General features: G+C 52.7%; 1 protein-coding gene across 1 annotated transcript; it reads right to left on the reverse strand.

Annotated features, from left to right (window-relative positions):
- Positions 1–1,836: 1,836 nt before the first annotated feature.
- On the reverse strand, positions 1,837–12,837 carry STRA6 (signaling receptor and transporter of retinol STRA6). Its single transcript, XM_010198871.2, has 17 exons — positions 12,719–12,837; positions 10,623–10,701; positions 10,134–10,219; positions 9,838–9,977; positions 9,503–9,669; positions 9,240–9,365; positions 8,397–8,464; positions 8,186–8,262; positions 7,409–7,470; positions 6,705–6,885; positions 5,786–5,861; positions 5,582–5,715; positions 4,245–4,362; positions 3,952–4,053; positions 3,001–3,164; positions 2,344–2,481; positions 1,837–2,015 (listed from the first exon to the last, which is right to left on the reverse strand). The coding sequence occupies exons 1-17, from the start codon at positions 12,835–12,837 to the stop codon at positions 1,837–1,839; spliced, it is 2,016 nt and encodes a 671-aa protein (XP_010197173.2).
- Between the last annotated feature and the right edge of the window lie 9,109 nt (positions 12,838–21,946).

Genomic DNA, 21,946 nt, shown 5'->3' on the forward strand with positions numbered 1-21,946 from the left:
GTCGTAAAAAGCAAAAACACCTGACCCAGATCTGCCTCTGGTGCCATCACTGTCACCCAGTTTGGTGATGTTGTGCCAGACACTAATCAAATACAATTAAACTAGGGCTGTTTTAATCCTATTTGACCAGTGGGCAGTGGATGTGACAGGATTCTGAGCATTCAAGTGCACTGGGTGCTGTTGGGGCAGCAGCAGCAGAAGGCAGGAACATTCCTCTCTTCACTAGGATAGAAAGGAATGGGGATGGCTCCTGGGGAAAGGCATAGCTCCCACCCTGGGAGCTTTGACATTGCAGGTAGATGACAAGACACTCCAGGCAAACCCCAAACCACACTGAAGGTGCTGCAAGCTCCTCAGCAAGGGGGTATGTGGTCCTTGAAAGCCTGCAAAGAGCAGGTCTGCTCACCTCCAAGGAGATCCCTGAGGTAAGGGGCTCAAATCCCATTGAGCAGAGAGGATGGCCCAGCAGCCCTGCTCCATGCAGCGTTGGCTGCAAAGTCTCACAGGTGCTTGCTTTAAGGAAATCTGAGGTGTCTGAGATGGTGCTGAGATAGAAAAATAAGGAGCTACTGATACAGCTTACCAAGAGTCCTGCTTGCTGCCTGAAACAGTAGGCTGACACCAGGTGTCCTTCCAGCCACCCAAGACAGGATTTTCAAGGGAGACATAGTGACAAGAGGTGATCCCACAACACCTTGGACCCCTACCTTTGGTGCTTTAGACACAAAAGGTCCTGTTTCAGTTCCCATCCTTTATGGGAGCTGTGGTTTAGGGGCCAAACATTTTGAGGGGAAAGCAAATTAATCAGCTTGGCATTAAAATCTCCCTAAGGTGGGGTTAAGGGAGCACAGATTTGGCCCCATCACCTCTAGGCCATGCAGATCTACCACAAAGCCTTTGTTGAGTGAGGTCAGTCCCAACCACCAACCAGAGACACAGCCCTTGTATCAGGTCTGGCTTCTTCAGGAACAGCCAAGAGACCAAGCACACCCTGAGTATAGGAATGAGGTATGTTATTTATTAACCTGCCCCAATTCGGCACATCCAAGCAAGGTGTAGAACAGCTTTCTATGGATCCAAGCTCAGCTCTCAGAGGGTCACCAGCCCCGGGGAGCCACTGGCTTTAAACAAAATGGGGTGGCAGTGAGAGGCACTGGTGGGGTGGGAGTTACAGGGAGCAGAAAACAAATGGCTCTGCAAGCTCACAGCCCAGAGCAGCAGAAGATGGGGATTTTAGCCTTCACAAAACTGGGGGGAAAAATGTCCCAGGGTTAGGCACAGTGCCCAAGGGGAGCCAGGATCAGACCTGAATGGGAGAAGTTGAGGATGGAGTTGTCAGTGGGGACCTTCTCCACAGGGAAACCACACTGAGATGCAAGTAGTTCCTCATACTCTGTCTCATTGAGGGTCCCTCCACACACACAAACACATACCTTCTCCCTCTTTCCTTACTGTGCTGGTGCTGGGGCCTTGTGCCTGCCTCGCCACGTGTCAGAAAGACAACTGTTGAGAACTGGTGGGCTCATTGCAGGAGTGACTTTCTAAGATGTTTCTGAGATGCCTGAAGGGTTTAGCTTGTCTCATCAACCCCTCTTCATCAGGGTCAGGCTTGGAGGTGACCCATTTGTCTTCACCTCTGGGTTTTGGTAGTGGCTCAGCAAGGTCTTAGAACTAAAAACCAGCCCCTGTCACTGCTGGAAAGGGTCTGGAGCTGGAGAGGGGCAAGAGGTGCCCAAAACTCCTGTCAGTGCAGGAGGAGAGTCAATGGGAGACAGGGACGGGATGGGATGAGAGCGTGTGTGGGAGGCAGAGAGAGATGGGGGACTTCTCTGGATGTCAGGGCTTGGGGGGACTGAGCTGGGTGCCATTGGCAGTAGGGTCAGAGAGGGCGGTTTTCCGGGCAGCGGTCAGCGAGGGGTTGTGGAGGAGGGTGTAGGCCAACCACCAGCGGGCTCGGCTCTGCTTGAACCTGGCTCTGCTCCCAGGCACCTGCTTAGGCTGCATCAGCTGTATGCCTGAAAGGAGATGAGAGATGGGGGGACAGATTTCAGCCGCAGCTTTCCCCTCGCTGCCAACTACATCCTGGGGCAAAATCAGAGGAGCTTCGTCCTGCCTTTGCATGAGCAGAGGAACAAGAGCAACTCCTGGGATGGAGATGGTCATACGCCAAGCAGAGCTGGCATAAAAGTGGAGAGGGCACCAGAGTAACAACTCTCACTGGTCCTTTTACCCCAAGGCAGCACCAGCATCTCTAAAGGAGCAGCAAACCCCCAGAGGAGCTGCTCACTGCTGCCCCAGGGCAGTGGCTGTGCATCCCTCTGGTTGGCAAGGGGAAGGTCTCACCTTCTTCCAGGTTGCTGGCCCGGAGCCCCGGTGGCCCCTCTGGCCTGGCTAGCTGAAGCAGCAGCAAGCAAAAAGCTTTCATCACTGGATGGGACTGGCTGACCTCGATTTTCAGATAGTGGCAGTAAGTGTGGTAGCCTAGGGGAGCACAGATCACAGTAAATGCATGTGGTGGGGGCAGGCTTCATGGTTTCCCCCCCCCCCCAGTTGCCTCATGCCCTGGAGCAAAGGGGAAGGTTATTTTCCAGCCTCCATCTCTGCCCTGTTAGAGCTGCTCTGCCTTCAGAGCTGGGCATGAGCTCTACTCCCAAAATCCTGACAGAAAAAGCAGAGGAAGAGCTTTTAAGGCAGGAGAGATGAGGGTTGGCTGCCTGTGGAAGTAGGGTCTGTCCACTGGTGAAGCCCTGGGGATGCCAGAAGGGCATCACCCACCCTTGGGGATGGATGGAAAAGCAGGACCAAGCAGGTGTCAGAAGATGCCACTTGCTCCAGCTGTCCAATCTGCTTATTTCTGAACGTAGGTGACTTGAAGGAACTCTCAGTCCTGGCAGCTTACAGGTGATGGAGGAGCCCCAGGCCACATCTCCCAGGATCTCGGTGGTAGAAGGGTTCCCCTATTCACAGACGTGCTGCCCAGGGCTCCCTTCCATGTCCCACCTGGATCAAAGGTCTCCACACCACGGTTCAGCAGGCTGATGTCCAGCTGGCAGAAGTGGATGGCGTTATAAAGGCCTGAAATGACCATCCTCCACACCCCGGCCAGGACACCCACCAGGACGTTGATGGGGAAGAGCAGGTAGGTCATGATGTAGAGAGCTCGCCTGCGGGTGAAGGAGGACTAAGGAACACAAACACCATGGGATGGGAAGCACAGCCCTTCCATGCCAGAGAAACCTCCTGCCAAAATAAGCCTCCCACCCTTCCCTCCCTCCTCAGCAGATGTGTTCCCTGTTTGAGATGTCTCCATCCCATGGAGAGAAGCAAACACTCTTGCAGGGTCTTGGAGAGGACAGTTTGGTGCACTGTCAGAACTTCAAAGCTTGGCCTCCAAGGATCTCCATTTCTCCTTAAAGACTTAGAAATCAGCATGAGTCTGGTGGTTTGGGGTGGAGGACATCAGCTCCTGTGGAGGCTAGAAGAGCCTACAGCAGCCTCCCAGCAGGGCTGGGCAAGTGATAGAGGTGGTGGAAGTGCCTCAGCTGAACAGAGCAGGACACCCAGATCTATCTGTCACCCTGGTCCTCAGCGTAAGGAGGCAGCTTAGGCAATAGCATTGTGTGTGAGTGAGGTACCACACCAGCTGGCAGCATCTCAACTGATCCAACTGATACTGGGGATCCGAGCTTCCTCTGAGGCTTGCAAATGGGGATGGTGGAGCAAGGCACAGACCTCACTAGCTCCATCCCACTCAAATCAAAGCTTTAAATGGACCATGGCCCTCCAAAGCACCTATAGAAACCTCTCTGAGATCATGGAGCCACTTAAACCCCTCAAACCCTCAGGCTCTCTCCTGAGGTATCAGAGGCACACGTAAGCCTGACACAGTCTTGGAGTCCTGGACTTCAAGAGGGTCAGATCTGCCCAGAGGCTCCCCCCACGTCTCCATACCTGTTGGTGAGCTCCTTCCGGAGGGGATGCTGCTCCAGGAACTGGTAGTGAGCTGCCAAATTTTGCACAATGACAGCAACAACCAGGGTCAGCCAGAAGGGCCTGGGTGAGAGGGAAGAAGTTGGGCACCAGGAGGGTCCCAAGCCTGAGACACAATCCCAGGCAGCAGAAACCTCCAGTGAAGTTGAAACAGCCCAAGATAGAACCTCTCCTTGACAGAACGTCCCAAAACGTGCCACAGCCATGGCCCCACTTGGGTCTTTCACACGTCCCCAAGGCCCATGAGTGCTTACCACATGTTCTGAATTATCTTGAAGAGGTGTGTGTTTGTGCCAGACTGGAGTGGGATGACCACAAGGAAGGTAAACCCGACCGAGCAGATGAAGAAAATGATTTGCTGGATGAGGAGGCCTGGGAAGAGAGAAACCATGGTAGGAGAGGATGGAGAAGCGGGTCTTGTTCTTTCTCTTATTCTCCAAAGCTGTGCTTGTAGTTGAGCATGACTTTCATTTTAATCCCTTAGAAAGTCTGTGAGATCCTTACCTGCCTCCCCCACTCCAACACAATACTCTCTGCAGGATTTAATTGCCAGTTCAGCCTTTCTTATCACTCTGCACATTATTCCCACCGAGAAGAGCCACGACTCAAGGCTGAAACTACGATGCTTCATCATAAAAAATCAGCCTGAGCTCTGATTTCTAATCATAAATTACATGGAGATCAGCAGCAGCTGTGATTCCAAGTGCTTGAGCTTGTGCTCCACCTCTGCTGCTTCACTTTAATGACTTGAAAACCAAGATTTTTAAGCAGGATCTAGATTCACAGCAGCACAGTGAGATGCAGACAGCTCTGCCAGGGAGGCAGAGAGCACTGTGTGGCTAAAGGAAAGCTGCTCCTCACTGGCAGAGGGGTGCAAGGAGCTTCTGGAGTGCTCCCCAATGCCTACCTCTATACTAATCTCTGCAATCTGCCTGCAAAATGGGTTCACTTTTCCAAGGGGAGGTTACCAACAGACTCAGTGATCCCCCTTGATAGTCCTTCCATCATGCCCCTGGACCCTCAGCTTGAGTCTCCTGCACAGTCTTGGCGTGCCAATATATTTGGGTGTTGCACACTCTTCACCATAGACACTGCCCAGGGTCACCTCCCATGGGGCAGAGAGGCCTTAAAATGTCTCCAAACCACGGTGAGGTGAAGATTTCTATCCCCTTTGACATCCTCCACCCAATCCTGGGGTGGCCGGGCTTCCCAGTCAGGTACATCCAGCCTGTGCTGGGGAAGATGCGCAGTGAGGAGCACCTGGGACGTGAGGACTGGGACTGCTGGAGACAGACAGTCCTTTACATGGGATGCTGTGACAGCTTCTCAAATCAAAATATTTGGTCTTCAGCCAAAATAAGCCATCATATGTGAATGTCCCCCCCTCTCTTTTCATCTTCCCAGCCAGTTGGTGTTCAGCATGATCTCTCCTGTGAAAGGACAGATTGTATTTGGAGAAAGAGGGACAAAAGCCTCGCAGCCATCCCTTTGCAAAACAGGGCAAGAAAGAGGGAAGAGATGCTTAAACCCAGGGTAAGCTGTGCAAGGTCCACCACCCATCCACCCACTCCTGCCCCCCAACACCCTTTACCCAGGCAGGCAAAAGCCGTCTGAAAGGCAGCAAAGCTCATCCAGGAGACGATGGCTCGTCGGGACGGGCGGAGGATGTGGGCTTTGTAGAAAACATCCAGCACGGCCCCTTGGTAGAGCGCTTTCAGATTGTTCCTGGGGAGAGAGACCAGCTGCATCCTGGCTTGGTGAGAAGGTGAAGGCCAGAGGAGTGAGGCCACCATACCTATGCATCTCCAGCGTCCTCAGGAGCATGGCGCAGGTCAGTAGGCAGCACAGCACCAGCGAGCAGATGTAGCAGACTGCAGAGGAGCAGGGGGAGATGGCTGGGTCAGGGCTGTGGCCAGCCCCAGCAAAAGGGCTTTATTGCAGAATGTCTCTTAGGAGTGTTATGGGGTTGCATGGATGGATCTCCAAGAAGGGCATCGTGCCTCAGTTTCCCTCCCAACCATATTGGCCATACAGGGATCTGCAGCTCCCAGGCAGGGATGAGTTGATGAGACAGTAAAAGGAAAGAGAAAAGGCAAGCAGCCAGGGAAAACACAAGCAGTTAGGCCAGCTCAGTGCTGGGAAAAGCATTAGGCAAGCTGTGATAAGCAGGCAGTGTGATGGAGAGAACCTGGGAAGATGCCTGCAGAGAAGGAAATGATGGGGGTAAAAGCAAGAGGGGTTAAGGAGGTCTGGTAGGAGGACTGGAGATGATAAGAGGGGTTGATTATTCAGGAAAAGCCATAAAAAGCTCCTTCTGGGGTTGGTGCCTCCAAGGCAGTGCTGTGGAGGGAGGGGGCATCCCTGCCATCCCTGAACCCCTCATCCAGTGCTTTCATTATCCAGGGTGCCGGGAGCCATCTGCTCGACTCCAGCACATATCAAAGCCCACAGCTGAGGGGCAGCATCTACGGTGTGGTGATGCCGCCCGGCCCCGCTGCCTTGCTGGGAAAGGCCTGGCACCACATCAGCCTCACGCTGCCCTTTCATGTCTGCACAGCTGCAGCTTCAGCACCCCCCTTCTGGGTCCCCCTGGAAGCTGCCCCATCACCAAGCAGTTTCCTGGACCATCCATCCCCTGCTTTAAAAACCTCTCTGATAAATTCTGAAATCCTCCACAAATCACCTACAGATGCAGGACCTGGCTGGGAACTCACCTTCCAGTGACCACAGGTAGTACTTGACAGTGTTGAGCTCCTTCTCCATGTCACTGGGGACCGCTGGGCTCTCTGAGGGCACCAAGCCAAACTGGACCAACAGCACCACAATGTCCTTCGTCATTCCTGCCCTCACGATCTGGATGGTGGGGATGACAGCTACCAGGAGCAGTAGGGCGACCTGTGAGGGAGTGGGGCCATGTGAGCCCCTGGTCATGACACCTCACTGCTGAGCCACTGCCTTAGCATAAAGAATTAAAGCTGGCTGAGCCCTGGAAACACATGGCCAGTTGCTGCAGCTCAGCTGAGGGATGGTAATACCTTGAGGCATGCATATCATAGAATCTTAGAATCATTTCAGTTGGATCATCAAGTCCAACCACTCACCTCACACTTCCAAGCCCATCACTCAGTCATGTCCCTCAGCACCTCATCTGTGCTTCTTTTAAGGTCCAGGGATGGGAACTCCACCACTTCCCTGGGCAGCCCGTACTAGTGTCTGACAACCCTCTTGGTGAAAAAGTTCTTCCTCATCTCCAATCTAAACCTCCCCTGGTGCAACTTGAGGCCTTAAAGGCCATAATACCATACCCACAGCAATGGCATTGTGGCATGGCGATGACCTCTGGGCTCCTCTGCCTCGAGAGGACACAACCAAGAAGGCAGGGATGGGTCTTTACTTGGCATTTAACCATCAGCGTCACCTGGTAGACAGCGATCATGGCCGTGGTTATGGACAGGACGAGCTTCAGCGGGATCCGGAAACCTGTAAGGCAGCATGGGAGGGGCATATGAGAGGGGCTAGGATGGGGCTTCACAGGGAAGAGTGGAGAAGGCTGGAGGTCCACCCAATCCAGCAGCCAAAGCAAACGCCTGGGGGAAAGCGCTGGAATAGAACGGTCAAGTATTAATTGGCATTTCTCCAGGGAAATCCTTCAAGGGTGTACAGCTGGGAGTGGTTTCTCTGCACTTGGTCTGTCTGGATTTCCTGGCTGTGGATCCTCCTGTCCCACAAGCCCATAAGCCTCGTGCACCTGCAGCACAGAGCCCCAGCAGCTTACCTGCTGCCTGGGGAGCCACGTCCCTTGGGGTGCCATCTCCTGGGACAGCCCCTGCTCCTTCCATGGGCAGAGACGGCAAGTAGTTCCCCAGTCCCGGGCTGTTAGAGACGTTATCCACTTAGTGTAGATTTTGTTCCCTTACCATAGCCTCACCAAGCATCGGGCTGCAGTATTAGCACACCCCGTGCCTGAGCCTTGCTGGCTCAGCCCACCCATACCCTCATGGTGGGGGGGTCCAGCTTCCCACCCCAAACTGCAACAGTTTGTGTGAAGCCGAGGCGTTGCACGTGCGGTGGGCAGCAGCTGCCACGGCACAGATGCTTTGGGGAAGGAGCCAATAAAGGCATTTGCTTTCTCTGGGAGGGGAAGGCAGCCTGTTTGCCGAGCTGCTGCTGCAGCCCACTCCTGCCTGCAGCCTACCTTCCTCAGGAGTGTAGATGTAGGAGCGTAAATATGTCTGGACCTTTGATAGAAGGCTCTCTTCTATCTTTGTCGAGCTGGAGGAAAAACGAGAGGGTGAAAATCATCTTCCTCAGGAACAATGACCCTCTCTGCCTCCCTTGCAGACAGCTAGGCAGGGTTGGCAGGGGCTCACTGGTCAGGCAGGGCTGGGGAAAGGGGCTGTCCTTACCTCCCCTTTCCAGGGCGTTTTGACAGGACAGCCTTTAGGTACTTCTTGTAATACCCTTGCCCTGTAACCTTAAGGAAAGCAGTAATAAGTTGCCTGATTTGGGTCCTGCTCAGGCATTCAGGGCAGGGAGAGATGACTCTGCCTTTGGGGGTGTCAGAGCCTCTGCATCCCACCTGGCAGCCATCTCCTTGCTCTGCTACCCCTGGCTGCCCATCCGTGGCTGGGACAATACCCACAGCACCATCTGTGTGTGGTCTGGGTGATGAGCTCCTGGCCCTGCTTTGGATAACTATCATGTCAGGGCGATGCTGGCAGCAAATCTCACAGCACAGCAAAGGTGGAAATAAATCTGCCTTATTCTCGTCAACAAAGCAGCCCAAAACTGGTGGGACAACTCATTCCCATCAGCCACCTCTCGGCAAGAGCCTAGAGGTCACTTCAGTCCACACTCAGGCTGATGGGTTGGGCTTTTTTTTCAAGTAGTTTTTTTCTTCCTCTCTTCCCAACAAAGCCCTGGCATTTCCCAGAGGGCTGGGGATTATCCAGCCTGCTGGGAAAACAAGGCGACCCCAGTCCCAGCCTGAACAGGATGCATTGATGCCTTAAGCCTCTTGTACTAAGATTTTTCACTCCCTCTTCAAATCCAGCAACATAAACAGAGCTGCAACTTGTGTCGTCAGAGGGACCAAAGGCAGGCGGCTCCTGGGGCCACAGCTAAGTGGGCAACACGTGCCCTAGGAGCAGCACAGTTCTCCCAGTTCTCAAGGCAGAAGGGCTGTGGGGCAGGACAGCTCCTGAAACCATCAAAAGCTCCTTTGAGAGTGGCCCATGGAAATTAATTACCTCTTTGTCCAAAGTCTCCTCCTGCTCAGTGAAGCTCCTGATGAGCAGGGCGGGATACCAAAGGCTTAAAAGCAGGAGGCAGAGGATGATGGGGATGTAAGAGAGTGTGGAGTAGTACCTGTATATCTGGGGAGAAACAGAGTTGTCACATTTCAGGGCCCAATCCTGGGCAGGTGACACCTAATGCCACTTTAAGGAGGTGATGAGAAAGCCACCTCCAACAATGCAGCACCTCAGCCTTCCCCAGGCAGTGGGACATATACCTTGGGTGACTGGGGACAATCCACCTTCTGCCAGATGTGGACCACGCAGTGGCACCAGGAGAGCAGGCAGCCCAGGAGGTAGCTGACCCTGTGCCGGATGGTGGCACAGGCAATCAAGGGGTAGTAGAAGGCAGGGTAGTAGAGCAAAGCCAGGATCTTCCAGTACTCTAGATGGGACAATGGGAAAAGAGGAAGGGAGAGCAAAACAGGCAAGAGAAGGCAGCACTCTCAGTAGGGACCAGGGTGAACAGGATGCTCAGGGGCCCACCAAAAGCTGCACAGCTCCTGGGCCAGGAGGAGTGTGGTGGCCAGAGGCTGGGAGGGTGCTGCCTTACCCCGCATGCTCTGAGAGGAGGGGCCAAGGAGCGGCAGTGGGTCCCTGTCCAAGACCAGCACGCACAGGGAGGAGAACAGGATGCCAAACACTGCAGCCACCAGCCCTCGGTTGCCTTCCTCCTCCAGAAAGTTGGCTGGGCTGCAAGGCAAGGAAAGAATGAGCCTGGCACTGAACTGTGGGCACCCTGTCCCCTACCATCCTCTGCCCCAGGGTTGTTTTTTTTCCCATGCTCAGCATCCCTCCACCCACTCAGATGCAGAGGGACAGTGGCCCTGGGGATCAGGGCCAGGGTACCTGAGCAGTCCCGGGACACCATTCCAGCAGCTTCGGTGGAGACGTCTGCGTTTCACCAGCAAGGACAAGCCCACAAGCACAGCCAGCTGCCAGAAACCCAAACAAGGGAGCAATAAGTACATGAAGGGAGGTGGGGAGGGCAACTCTGACATGCTGCTGCATAATGGGAGCCTTCACCGAGACACCATCTCCACCCGACAGCCTAGATCCAGCCATGGTTGAAGCAGGGATAAGCACTTCTCAACCTGCTCTGATGAGTCACAGGCTCTTAACACCTCAGAGGGACCAGACTGGGAATAAATAAATATAAGTCAATGCCTTCTATTGATCACAGGCACCAAACAACTCTGGAGACGCATTGAGACTCTTGTTAGAGCATCCCAGCTCAAACCTTGCTTCATACCTGCTATTTGGGAGTAGACGGGCACAACCTGAGCTGAGGGACAGCAAATATAATAATCTGCCCCATGGGGCTTGTTGGGTACTTACAGAGACAGGTGCCATGCAGATGTGATACAGTCTGGGAGAAATGGTGGGGTCGCAGTCTGGTATTGTGCCGGGAAACATTCTGGAAAGAAGGGGGAAAACACCCTCGTGCCTGGTTGTATTTAGTCCCAAAAGGGTAAAGCAAAGATGCTGCAGTAACATCCACGTATACAACACCAGCAGAGGTTTTAGTCAGTGCTGAGAAGGGGCAAACCTCTGAAGAGCTGGGTTATACAACCATCAATAGCCAGGGCTGCAGTCACCCTCACGAGGTGACCTTATGATCAAGTGAGAGAGATAAGACCCAGGAGCGGCCCCGAGCTGCTCCCCACAGCACTGGGACACCTCCCTGCACGTAGCAGGCTGCCAAGGACAAACTTGGGAGCAGCAGGGAAGGATGATGCCCCCCTTACCCTTTTAGACCTGTATCCATTCTAGATTTGTCTTTTCAAGAGGTGCAGCCTCAGAGCAGTAGTTCTTCTTGCTATCTAAGGCACTGCACTTATTAAATGCCAGATGAGGGGCTGAACATCCCTTGTAGGGTATTTCAACACTTTTCCAAAGGGAGAGGGACAAGCTCCAGAGCTGACAGCAGAGACGATGCCTGCCTGAGGTAGGTACATATGGGACGGTCCCAGAGATGCATTCCCCAGCCAGTCAAGGCTAGCCGAGCAGACGTGCCAGGCTTGGCTTTATTTATTCACTCTTTGGCCTCCATTATATCCCTTAATCTCAGATTTGCCACAGCCCTCCTCCTCTCCCCAAGGCCAGGCGTGCTTGTGCCCAGGCGCCTTCTCCCAACGCTGGGCAGCAAATCCCTGTGCTGGGGAGCTGAACCCCTGAACCTTTTGTGCCCTCACAAACCCCCCTGTGGTAGTAGGGTGGGAAAGGATGGGAGATCAGCTGCTATGAGCAAGGCGGAAAGGAAGGGTCTGATAGTGAAATTCTCAGGCATCATTTGTCCAAGGCTGTCACCAAGCTGGCAGAAAAAGCCTTACAAGATTAGCTGCCACTAACAAAGCTCCGATTTCTGCTTTTTTTTTCCTGCTGCCAGTGTCTGGCCTTGGATAAATCAGAAAATTCTTGCTGTCCAAAAATGTCCAGGCTCTGGATATCCGGGGCACCCACTCACAAACTTGAGAACAGGCATACAACCTCCCTTTTTTTTGTTATCCTCAGGGCTTCAGCATCTCAATCCAAAGCATCCAGGAGCTTTCAGCTGGGCAATCCTCCTGTTACTGCTTCCACCCCTTCACTGCCCATGGCTTGCTGCAAAGGGGGACACCCAGAAAATATCCCAAAGAATTCTAGCAGAGGTGGGGGCCATGCAGCTGGGGCTTCTTCTGGGAAAACCATGGCTGGACATGGAGATTTCAAAGGCTGTTTCACAATACAGCAGATTGAGGAGGAACCATTTGGGCTAGTCACTGTTGGGATCTCTCCCTGCTTGCCCTCAGGATTAAGTATCAGTCAACTGACCAGCATAAAATCCACCCATGGAGGACTAAGTCAACAGAGGAACAATAGATATTGATAGATGAGCCTTGGAATGCCCAAATTTGAGCTTCATGGGACACCTCAGATAAGTTGTTCTGCTGCTTCATGCAGTTTCCCACCCTATAACTCCTCTCTCTGTCCTTGGGAATGTGCTGTCAGCTCTCTTCACTCCTAGCCAAAATCTGCACAACTGCTGAGGTGGGACTAAGGCACAGGATCAATTTGCAAGGCTGCATCTTGAGGACATCTTGAGACCCAGAAACGTGAAGCCACAGCAATTGCCTCCAGGCCAGCAAAGGCTCTGAGGGCTTCAGAGGGATTCAGGGCAGCAGGTTTACACCATGCACTTGACTATATTTTGGGGAAGGCTAAGCACAAGGGAGTGTGACTAGCAGAGTTGCCCAGCACAGGATTTACCCCAGCTCTTGCCAGAAGCACCCTGAAGAAAGAAAGCTTTTTTAAGCCTTTTTAATCACCTCCTGCACACCCAGGAATGAATCCTGGCTCTGCTGCTCTGTTGCTTTACAGAAAGGGGATAGAGTAGCCAGGCAGGAGGCTGACAGCTGCCCAGAGTGACCCCAGCAGGGACATGTGGCACTTACTCATCCTGGGCCATGGCCGGCTCCACGGTTTCGTAGATGTACCAGTCAGAAATGAGCTCGTCGGTGCTGGTGGTGTCCAGCGGAGCATTCTGCATCCCACCAGAGCTGTTGGCTGACATGGCTGCTCCTTCCTCCCTTGGTGGGCTGAAAAGAGATGGTGAGAGGCAGCCAGAGACAGGAAGCAAGTGGGCTTTCCTGAGGTGAGTCCTCCTGTGTTATTGGAAAAGAAGGGATGGAGGCACTGAGCCAAGAGGCTTTATCTTCTCAGGGCACTCCCATAGCTGAGGGGAGGACCAGGAGCTTTCAAAATCCAACTGTGCCTCCAAGGATCCAGCTTTTATCTGGACGGGGAGGGAGGGAGAAGGGATGACCCCCTCCCCCCAGCCTGGCCCTGTCTCTGCACAGCCGAGCGTCCAAGGCACACCTAATCGTGTCGGGGCCGCTCCCTGCCCGCCGCGGGATGCTGATAGACCCTACAGCCTTTGTTTGGGTTCCTTAACAGCTTTTACGCCAACTGCTTGAAAACTGGCGCAAGGGTCAAGTTTCTGGGCTCAGCAGCCTGGGCTGGCTGGCAAAGTGAGGACAAGACCTCACCGTGGCTGGAGAGTCCGTGACCCGTGTCCCCAGTGTCACTCCATGCCACTGGCTGCCCCACACAGCGTCTGACTTCACCCAGCCCCGGGAGGAAACCTCAGCTCCTCTCCCTTTGTAGCAATAAAAAGGAAGGAGGATTTGTTGTGGTGCCAGACCTAACAAGCTCTCATTTCTCCTTCTCCCCATTACTTTTTGATGATTTTGGCCCAGACAGCCCCACACCCTCTGCTGCTGTCCCAGAGCTACATTGCATGAGCTGCAACGTGCCTCATCTACTGTTGCTATTGCTAAAAGACGTCCCTAAATGCCAGATAAGCTCAGTGCAGCCTCCAACCCCAGAAACCAGCCCAGAACCTGGGGACATCTCATCTCACAGCTCTGGGACGTCACCAGACTCCCCCAGGCTGGGCAGGAGATGGATGACTGAGCCGGCAGCTTTGCTCCAGGCTGTTGTTTGTACAGTTGGTGTTCACTGGGGACTGTAATGGATAGAGCACACCAACTTCAAAGAGATTCCCAAATCAGGACTGTGGCCCTGCAGGCAGCAGGACAGACAAATGGCACTCACCACCATGGCCACTCTGTCCCATGGCCTGATGCACCACTGGATATCATGTCCCCAGTCAGGTTTTGTGTCCCCTCCATGTACTTCCTCTACATCAGGACATAAGACTTGGGACCTTGACCTTCCTTCCCAGAGGGCCAAAACTCAGATAGAAAGTCACCATCACCTGTCCTAGATGACTATCCAATTCAGATGGACCCCCTGGACCCCATCTTTGATTCCCCCAACATATGTCCCAGCCTCAAGGCATCGACTCGCCAGCCATCCCTTGGTTTTGCCTTTGTAGGGAAGCAGCTCTGATCTCACCTCCCAGGAATGTAGCACTTAAAGGTAAGAAAGAGCCTGTAAAGTTCACAGCAGTGTACACACATGTCTGCAAGACCCTTTGCTCTCCCATGGGGTCATCAAAGGCTGGCAGGGCTGGGGTTCAGGCAGATAGTCAGCCATACCAGCCCTGGCATGGGACAGCATCCTTCCAGGGATACTGTTTCCCCCACTAAAGAGCATTTGGATGAAGGACCAGTTCCAAAAGCCACTGTGGGATTGACTGTGGGGTCATCTGAAGAGCAGCAGAAAACTCTACATCAATCCAGTCAGGCAGCATTACCCCTACAGTCCTTTTCTGAAGGAGCCAGCAGAGATCATCCCGCCAGTGCTCCGGTTTGCAGCTGCCTGGGGACACGGCAGTCACTGAAAAGCAGGAAGGAAAGGAGAGAAAGGCTAAGGGAGAGGCACAGAGCACACAGCCCTCAGGGAGCCCCGCTGGGCAAGCCACAGCCTGAGTCTGTGCTGGGCAGCAGCACTGCCAGGCCGAGCTGCCAAGCTGCCTGGGTGTGTGTTGGGTCCCTTCCAGCTCAGAGGATCATGCACATCCATATCCCAGGGCTTTGCTGACCATCTCTGGTGGAGTATGGGACCAAGGTGAGTCAACACTGTCTCAGCACCAGGTGACCTCCAGGTCCTCCAGCTAAGCCCACACACCTTTATGAGACAGACACTGTCTTGCTTCAGGGGAAGGTCTTCTCTTGTGGTCCACCAAGTAGGGTGGCCACATCTTGGTCACTACTCACGGTTTGGAGAAATCAAGAGGTGCTTCAGAACCTCCCATTCATCTGCTAGATACCATCAAGCAAGCCATAGTAGTGCAAGGCTGAATCAGCAATGGTGTGACAAGGGGACATCCAAGTCTGCACCCCAATGGGTTTCTCATTGCCCTGACCAGCAGGGCCAGTGCTGTGTTAGAGAAGAGACCTCGCTGGGGATGGCAAGAAGCACGTGACGAGTGTCTTCAGCCTCACTGTGGCACAGGGAAGGAGTAACTCCCCTAATTCCTGCATAGGCTGCAAATCCCAGAAGAGGAGGAGGAGGAGAGGCAGGTGTGTCAAAACCCCAGCAGAATCAGCAACCCCAGCCAGGGCAAGGTTAGGTCTCTTCACCCAGCTCAGCAGGTGCTGGCTCCTCTGGCCAGGGCTGAGCCAGGATGTCACTGGCTCTGCAGCCCCTCTGTGTCCCGGGTTTCCCAGAAACCTGATCACTTTGCTCCTCTACGTAACCTCTGTCGAAACAGGCTGGGCCTTTGATTGCAGCAGCCTCACCCGAGATTGATGGGTTCAATAAAGCTCCTTCATATCCTTCATTTCCCACTATCCATCACTCTCTGGGGAGCTTTTGCATCCCACCACTATGAATTAAACTGGGGGGAGAAGAGGGGAGCCATAAGGGAATTGCCCCCGCTTCCCTCCTCCCATCCAGCCTAATGGTGATGCCTTGTGTACAGCTTTTAATAAAAATGATAAAGATCTCATTTCACAATTGTTCTGGGAGCCCTTGGGTCGGGGTGGGCAGCAGGGGGAAGAGTTGTTTAAGTGAGATCTCCTGTAATTCAATTGCCATTCAGGAGCTATGCTGGTGGCTGCTGGGCTGCTCCCTGCAGAGGCAAGTGGGACAGGGATGGCTTTGGAGGACATCAAATAGAGCATTTAGGAGCTTCAGCTGGCACTTTTAGAGGCAAAGCCTGATCTTGTGGCAGCACAAGCTAAACCAGCCAACTTCAGCCTCAAAGCCCACCAAACTCAGTGTCCCAGCCCCAAAATTAGATGAGAAAGGTTGTTTTGCAGTCACTTGTGCTTATCTAGGAAGCGAAAGGACACAGTCAATTCCATCCTTTTTCTCTTATTAAAGAGACTTTAGAGCCCTCCAAATAACAAAAGACACCCTGGCCAGCCCTTGCCCGAAGCTTTTGGAAGCCTTTGATTGCATTTCTGGAGAAGCAGTGTTTTTTCCAATGTGAATATCCCATGCTGGCCCCAAGTTCTGAGGAGCCCACACACACCCTGAGCCATCCAGCCAGCAGCTGGGGCCTCCAGGAAGTCGCTGCCCAACCTTTCCCTGGGGACAGGCTCAGCCCCAGGGAACCGAGAATACCAAACTCCTTGGGCTGGTGAGCTGCTGTGGGAGGCCCTGAGGCTGCTCCCAGCCCACAGCTCTCCCCTTCAGGAAAGCCTGCCGCAGGGAAAAGCCCAGAGGAAGTTTTTCATCCCACCCAGCATTTTCCTCTCTCCTCCCAGCTCGGGCATGGCAAGGGCAGTTCTCATACGATCAAACACTCTCCCCTCCCGTAAATTCCTTTTGCATCTCGACCCCCACCACTCCGGGGAGAGCCGTGGAGCTGCTCCAGCTCTTCACAAACCCTTTCCCCTGCAGAGTTGGAGCCTGTAGATAATAAATCCACCATGGACATCATAAACACACTCACTAGAAAGCCAAAGCCCCTTTTGCATTTTAAAAGCAAAGGCGGCTTAAACATTTAAGGCAAGGAAGCTGTTTCAGGTTATTTTTAGGCTCCCAATCCCCCTTTCCCCCTTGTTTCAAAGCAAAAGCAGCGGCACCTGCTGCACACAAAGCCTTGAAAAGTCAGGATTTTGCAGGATCACACCAAAACCCACTGAGAGTGGCGAGCAGAGCTGAGGGGTCCATTGCAGAGCACCCCATAATCTATGCTCCTGTGATGTCTTGGGGGACCGAGCATCTCCCAGCTAAAATTCCCCACCCCAGATCACTCCTGCACCCCCAGAGCAGGATTTGCTCCACCATAAGCAGCCAGGCTGCAGTTTGAAGCTTACATTTCCAACCTGGAGCAATCGGCTTCAGCCCAGCTTCCCCCTCGATGCCGAGTTTGCAAGAAACGACCACAAAAAGGGAGGAGGAAAAGAGGAAAGACAACAATAACAAAAAGTTACCTTCTTCCAACCAGGCACCTTCTTGCGAGGCACACAGAGACTCGGCTCGATGGGGGGGTCTAAAGCATCCGCTGGCGGGAGCCTGGCACAGATGCGGCCAGGGAAGCTTAAAGGCAAAGTTCAGAGCACCGGGAAGCGAGCGGAGGCGAGCAGTGGCTCAGGGAACTTTATCCCCTCCATCGCCAGGAGGCCTTGGCTGGGGGCCACCCTGGGGTTTAGAAAACTAAAAACAACCAACCCCGTGCTCCACTCTCCCTTTGATTAGGCAGAGCTTTTCGGGAGAGGAGGTAACTCAACCCAATCCCCTTCGTCCCCACCTCAGCTGGGATTTTAGCTGCTCCCTCCCACCTCTTGAGACTGAGGGGGGAGCCCAGGGACCGGGATGCTGCTGTGTCACCACTCCCTGGGATGCAAACATCCCGCTGGGGTAAACTAAAGAGGCAGTTCCTTACCAACGTAAATCAGCTGAGCCAAATCTGTTGCCCAAATCTTACTGATTTATTTGGTTTTGCCCACATCCACTGCAACTTGGGAGGTCTGGGAAGAGAGGGGTTTTGGGGACAATTGTCCCTCGTTTGTCCACCAGGCTGGTAGTGCATCTTGCCCTGAGAAATGACTGGATTCTGCCCTAGGCTCACACAACAAGTGCCATGAGTGCAGAAGGACGGTCCCACAGAGTGGGAAACAGCCTGGAGGAGATGGGAAAGGGATGCAAAACATCTTGGGATGCAAACTGGGCAATGCTCTGCCCCTGGGGTGAGAACAGGAGTAACCAGGGAGGAATAAGCAGCTCTGGCTCACTGTCCTTATCAATCTGCTCCTTGTTCACCAGCTACATATAGTCCAGGAGACAGCAGTTTACAAGAAAAAAAAAGACTATAATCTGGACAAATACACACACAGCAATGTGACAGCAAGTGAAGCAAAGGAAAATTAATCAAGCTTGAAGATTTAGCTTAATTTTTAGCAAAAACCTTGTGGCATTGCTGACTAAATGACCTGCAGGGTTGGTTTGTTTGGGTTTTTTTTCCTCTTCCCTGGGATTATTTTCAAATGTTGGTTCTCAAAGGTGCTTCCTGGGAAAGCTGTCAGGCATAAGGGCTGAAATTCAGAGAGGTGAGGTTTGTTTAATTGTTTTTCTGCCCAGACAAAAGCATTCCAGCAATGTCCATCCTGATCTTAGCAAAGTGATCAGTTTGCATTGCAGCCCTGGAAGGTCTTTCTTCCTACCAAACATCTCAAGGCACAATAATGCCCTGCAAAAAAAGTTGATATTCCAGTAGTCTGACATTTTTTACTCAAAAATATCTGTTGGGAACATGAGCCTTGGCTGTGTGCTTCCCACCCAGGCTTCGATGGCACACCTTACCAGGGTTTGCTGCCCTCTCCTCCAGCAGCAGGGACCAGGCTGGGAAGAGTCCTTCAAGGTGCAGGTGAACCAGGAGCTCAGAGCTCAGATGCTGCTGTTTGCATTGGGTAAGCATGGAGATAGGATGATTTTCCTGCATCTTACAGCTCTCTGAATCCTGAGCAGCTGCTACAGGGTGCAGAGACCCCCTGACACCCCAAGCTACTCACCACATGCATCCTTGGCCACTGCTTCACATAAGGTCTCTCCCAAATCCTTTTTCCACTGCTGTAGAAGTGTCCTTTCTCTGTATGCATTGATGTCCTCAGCCTGTTTTGTCTTCTGACATCAGATAAGGTGCTGGAGCAGTGAGATCCAGGTACAACCCAGTAACGACGACCAAATCACCGTCTCTCACCATACCTTAGAGACCTTTCCCTTAGGGAATGCCTCATATACATGGAGGCACAGAGCAGTGACCTACCTTTGGCCAAGACATCCAGTTCTTATCACAGCTTTCCAGACCCAACCCTTGAGCTCATTACACAGTCAAAGTTCACCTTGCATTTTATAGAACAAAAATCCACAGGCTACCAAAATAGACCTCACACTGTCCTATGAATCCACTTCATTGCCAATAGAGCCATGTAAATTGGTATTTAGTTTTAAGAGGGGCGAGAGAGGGTCTCAGCCCCAGGTTTGGCTGTGCCTGAGGACATGTTAACATGTGTGCTTCTGGTACAGCTGGGAAAACACTGCATGAATGAACTGTGCCTTAGATCAGATGGTGGGAAAATTAGTCTTTGATGATGCTGTCATTAGAAGTGGCTCAGTAATGTGTTTGCACAAGGGTGGGAAGGAAATTAAGTGAGCTAGTTAAGGATGAAATAGCTCCCATTTCCCCACATTAGATTCTGGCAGGGCTTTAGTTGAGGCAGAGGGAACTTTCAGGAGCAATTCAGAGCTGAAGACCGGGGTGTGATCCTTGACACAGACACCAGTTTGATCACCATGCTGCTGTGTCCAAGGGAAGCAGAGCCCAGCTTAGAGGCATGGGATCTCCACTGTGGTACGAGGGTCCAAGGGGAAGCTGCACATAAGCATGATGGTGACATCTCCAGATGAGACTAACAGCTCAGATTGCGATGCCTTTATAGGTGAAATAGCTCAGAGCAGCATCACACACCCAATTCAAACCATCGCTGGGCTCTCAGTTGGAAGAAACCACGTCCAACGCAACTCTGCTTTGGGAATGCTGAGCAGTCCCCAGCCATCAGGGGAAAGAACTACCAATTTCTGCAAGAACATTAAAAGCTTTTATGCTCTCAGCCCTCTCAAGAAAGCAATCCAGCCATCAACATATCCAAGCACCCTGGAGACACTAACACTCTTCCTGACACGCTTGACTGGCAGGGGAACAACCTCCCATACCCCTTTCCCCAGCTCAAGATTAGCACCACACAGAGCACCCTTTTGTACTTTAAACCCAAACTGCCTTAATGATGACCTACTTCCCGGCTGTCCTCATCCTGACCTCTGCAGCATCCTCACCACAGCAGGAGGTTAAATGCATCAGCCAAGGTTGTGTTTGGGATTGATACCTGAAGACAAGGCTTCAACCTGCATTTCTCTTTCTGAAATTGAAGCAGAGAAAGGACCAGGAGGTATAAGCAGCCTCCCTGGAAGCATCAAGGAGGTGTGAGAGACCGAGGTTTATTTTTAACGAGTCCATCCGTGGCCCATGCACCCTGCCAAAGGGATTTTTGGGGGTGGTGATTTTGGTACAGGCCCTGGCTGGATGCCTTTGCAGATCCCTGGGCCTGTCCTCTACTGGAAAAAAAAAACCAAAATAAAAGAGAAGTTTTATGCCCCAGAGTCTCAGATGCTACTATATCCCCCAGCCTGCTCGCCCTGAGGACAAACTTCTCGTTTCAAGCTTGCACCAGTGTGAAGAGACTGGAATGTGGGGTTTTATATGGTGTGCAGAGTTGTCTCAGAAACAGGCCATCTGCTAGCCTGGCTCCAGCTCACATGTCACTGCAAACATCCCCAAAGCTGTGGGAATGTGCTATTCTCAGTAGCGATGGGGGAATGAGATATGACAGGACAGGGGGCTCCTGCCGAGGATCAGACTGTGCCATTCCAGCCCCTGTCCCACCGTCAACTCCCTTGATGTCAGTCCTGAAATATCCATAGTGGGACTGACCTCTGGATGCTCAGCTGGCTCAGCAGCAGGTTTAGCAGGCAGGGAGCTCAGCTCCAGTTGCACCAGCCAGAAATACGCACTCCTATGCAGGACAGAGCAGCCCATAATCTGAAGGAGAGCAGACCTGGACCAAAACCCCTCAGCACTCATCTTTGACTCAGGATGTCACTGCTGAAAGACTCCTGACCCACATGCAGCATCCCACCATTCCCCTTCTACAGGGAAACTGTGACTCTCAGGACAATCCCCAGCCCCCATTGCACCATCAAGATCCCAACTCTGGGTCCATCTCTTGGTCCTAAAGCCCAGTGAGCTCCTGGGCAGGCTGTGAATGCACATCTCGAAGCCATGCATGCAATGAAGCATTTAACTGCCTGTGTTGTAGAGACACTTCAGGTTACAGGTCAGTTTCTGCCTTAGGCTTGTCTGTGAAGTTGGCAGGTGTTAGGATTAGGTGGGTGAATGCATTTGATCGATTTTGGAAGTCAATCTTACAGCCAAGCTCTGCTCTCCTGGTTCACCCTATTCCTCTCCCTGTGCTTACCCAACCCCATGCCACAAGCAAATCCAGCTAAAAACACACTTTAGAGACAAACCAAAACATAGCTGCAGGCTTGGCTGGCAAGCCACACCAGCAGGAGATCTGGCAAACAGCCCACGGGAGCAGGAGCAGCTGGATTATTCTATGGGGGTCAACAACCCATGGGAGCAACTGGCATGGCTTGCACCATCCTCAACATCAGCATCTCCTGGCAGCTCTTCAACATCAGAACCCCTTTGTGGGGAATCTTGCAATGAAAAGGGCTTGAGGAGGCATTCCTATGCCACCGGCACACCCTGTGTGCACACACATGTCTTTGTCGCATCACCTGGCATCTCCTTGGATATGGCAGGCTGTTTGCTGGAACGCAGCCATCTCTTCGCATCTGGTTACCTGGTTTCCCAGCAAACAAACTGGAGCTCAAAGCCCCTGTCCTTGCCATTGCACATGGGCAGGAAAGCTCTCAGCATCTCCCTGTGGCACCAAAGGATGTTTTTTCATGGACAGGGATTTATTGTCCTTTTTTTCTGTTTTTCAAGGTTGCCTGCAGAGATGTGAAGCCAACACATACCCAGTGGCACCCCAGGCACTTTCTCTGCTGGAGAGGAGAAGAGGAGAGTGGCAGCAGAGCCAGCTTGGCTCAGAAACCTGCCCCAGGTTGCCAGGAGGGCTTGCTGAAGGGCAGAGACCTGTAAGGTCCCCGCTATCAAGAACAGTTCATCTCCATCTCTCCCC

This window comes from Colius striatus, chromosome 7 (genome assembly GCF_028858725.1).
Source record: "Colius striatus isolate bColStr4 chromosome 7, bColStr4.1.hap1, whole genome shotgun sequence".
Lineage (NCBI taxonomy): Eukaryota > Metazoa > Chordata > Aves > Coliiformes > Coliidae > Colius > Colius striatus.

Coding starts and splice junctions, on each gene's coding strand:
- STRA6 (XM_010198871.2), bottom strand. CDS start 12,837: ATGTCAGCCAACAGCTCTGGTGGGATGCAGAATGCTCCGCTGGACACC. Junction 4,054..4,244: donor AAGATAATTCAGAACATGTG/GTAAGCACTCAT, acceptor CCTCTCACCCAG/GCCCTTCTGGCTGACCCTGG. Junction 2,482..3,000: donor TGTGGAGACCTTTGATCCAG/GTGGGACATGGA, acceptor GTGCTCCCCTAG/GCTACCACACTTACTGCCAC.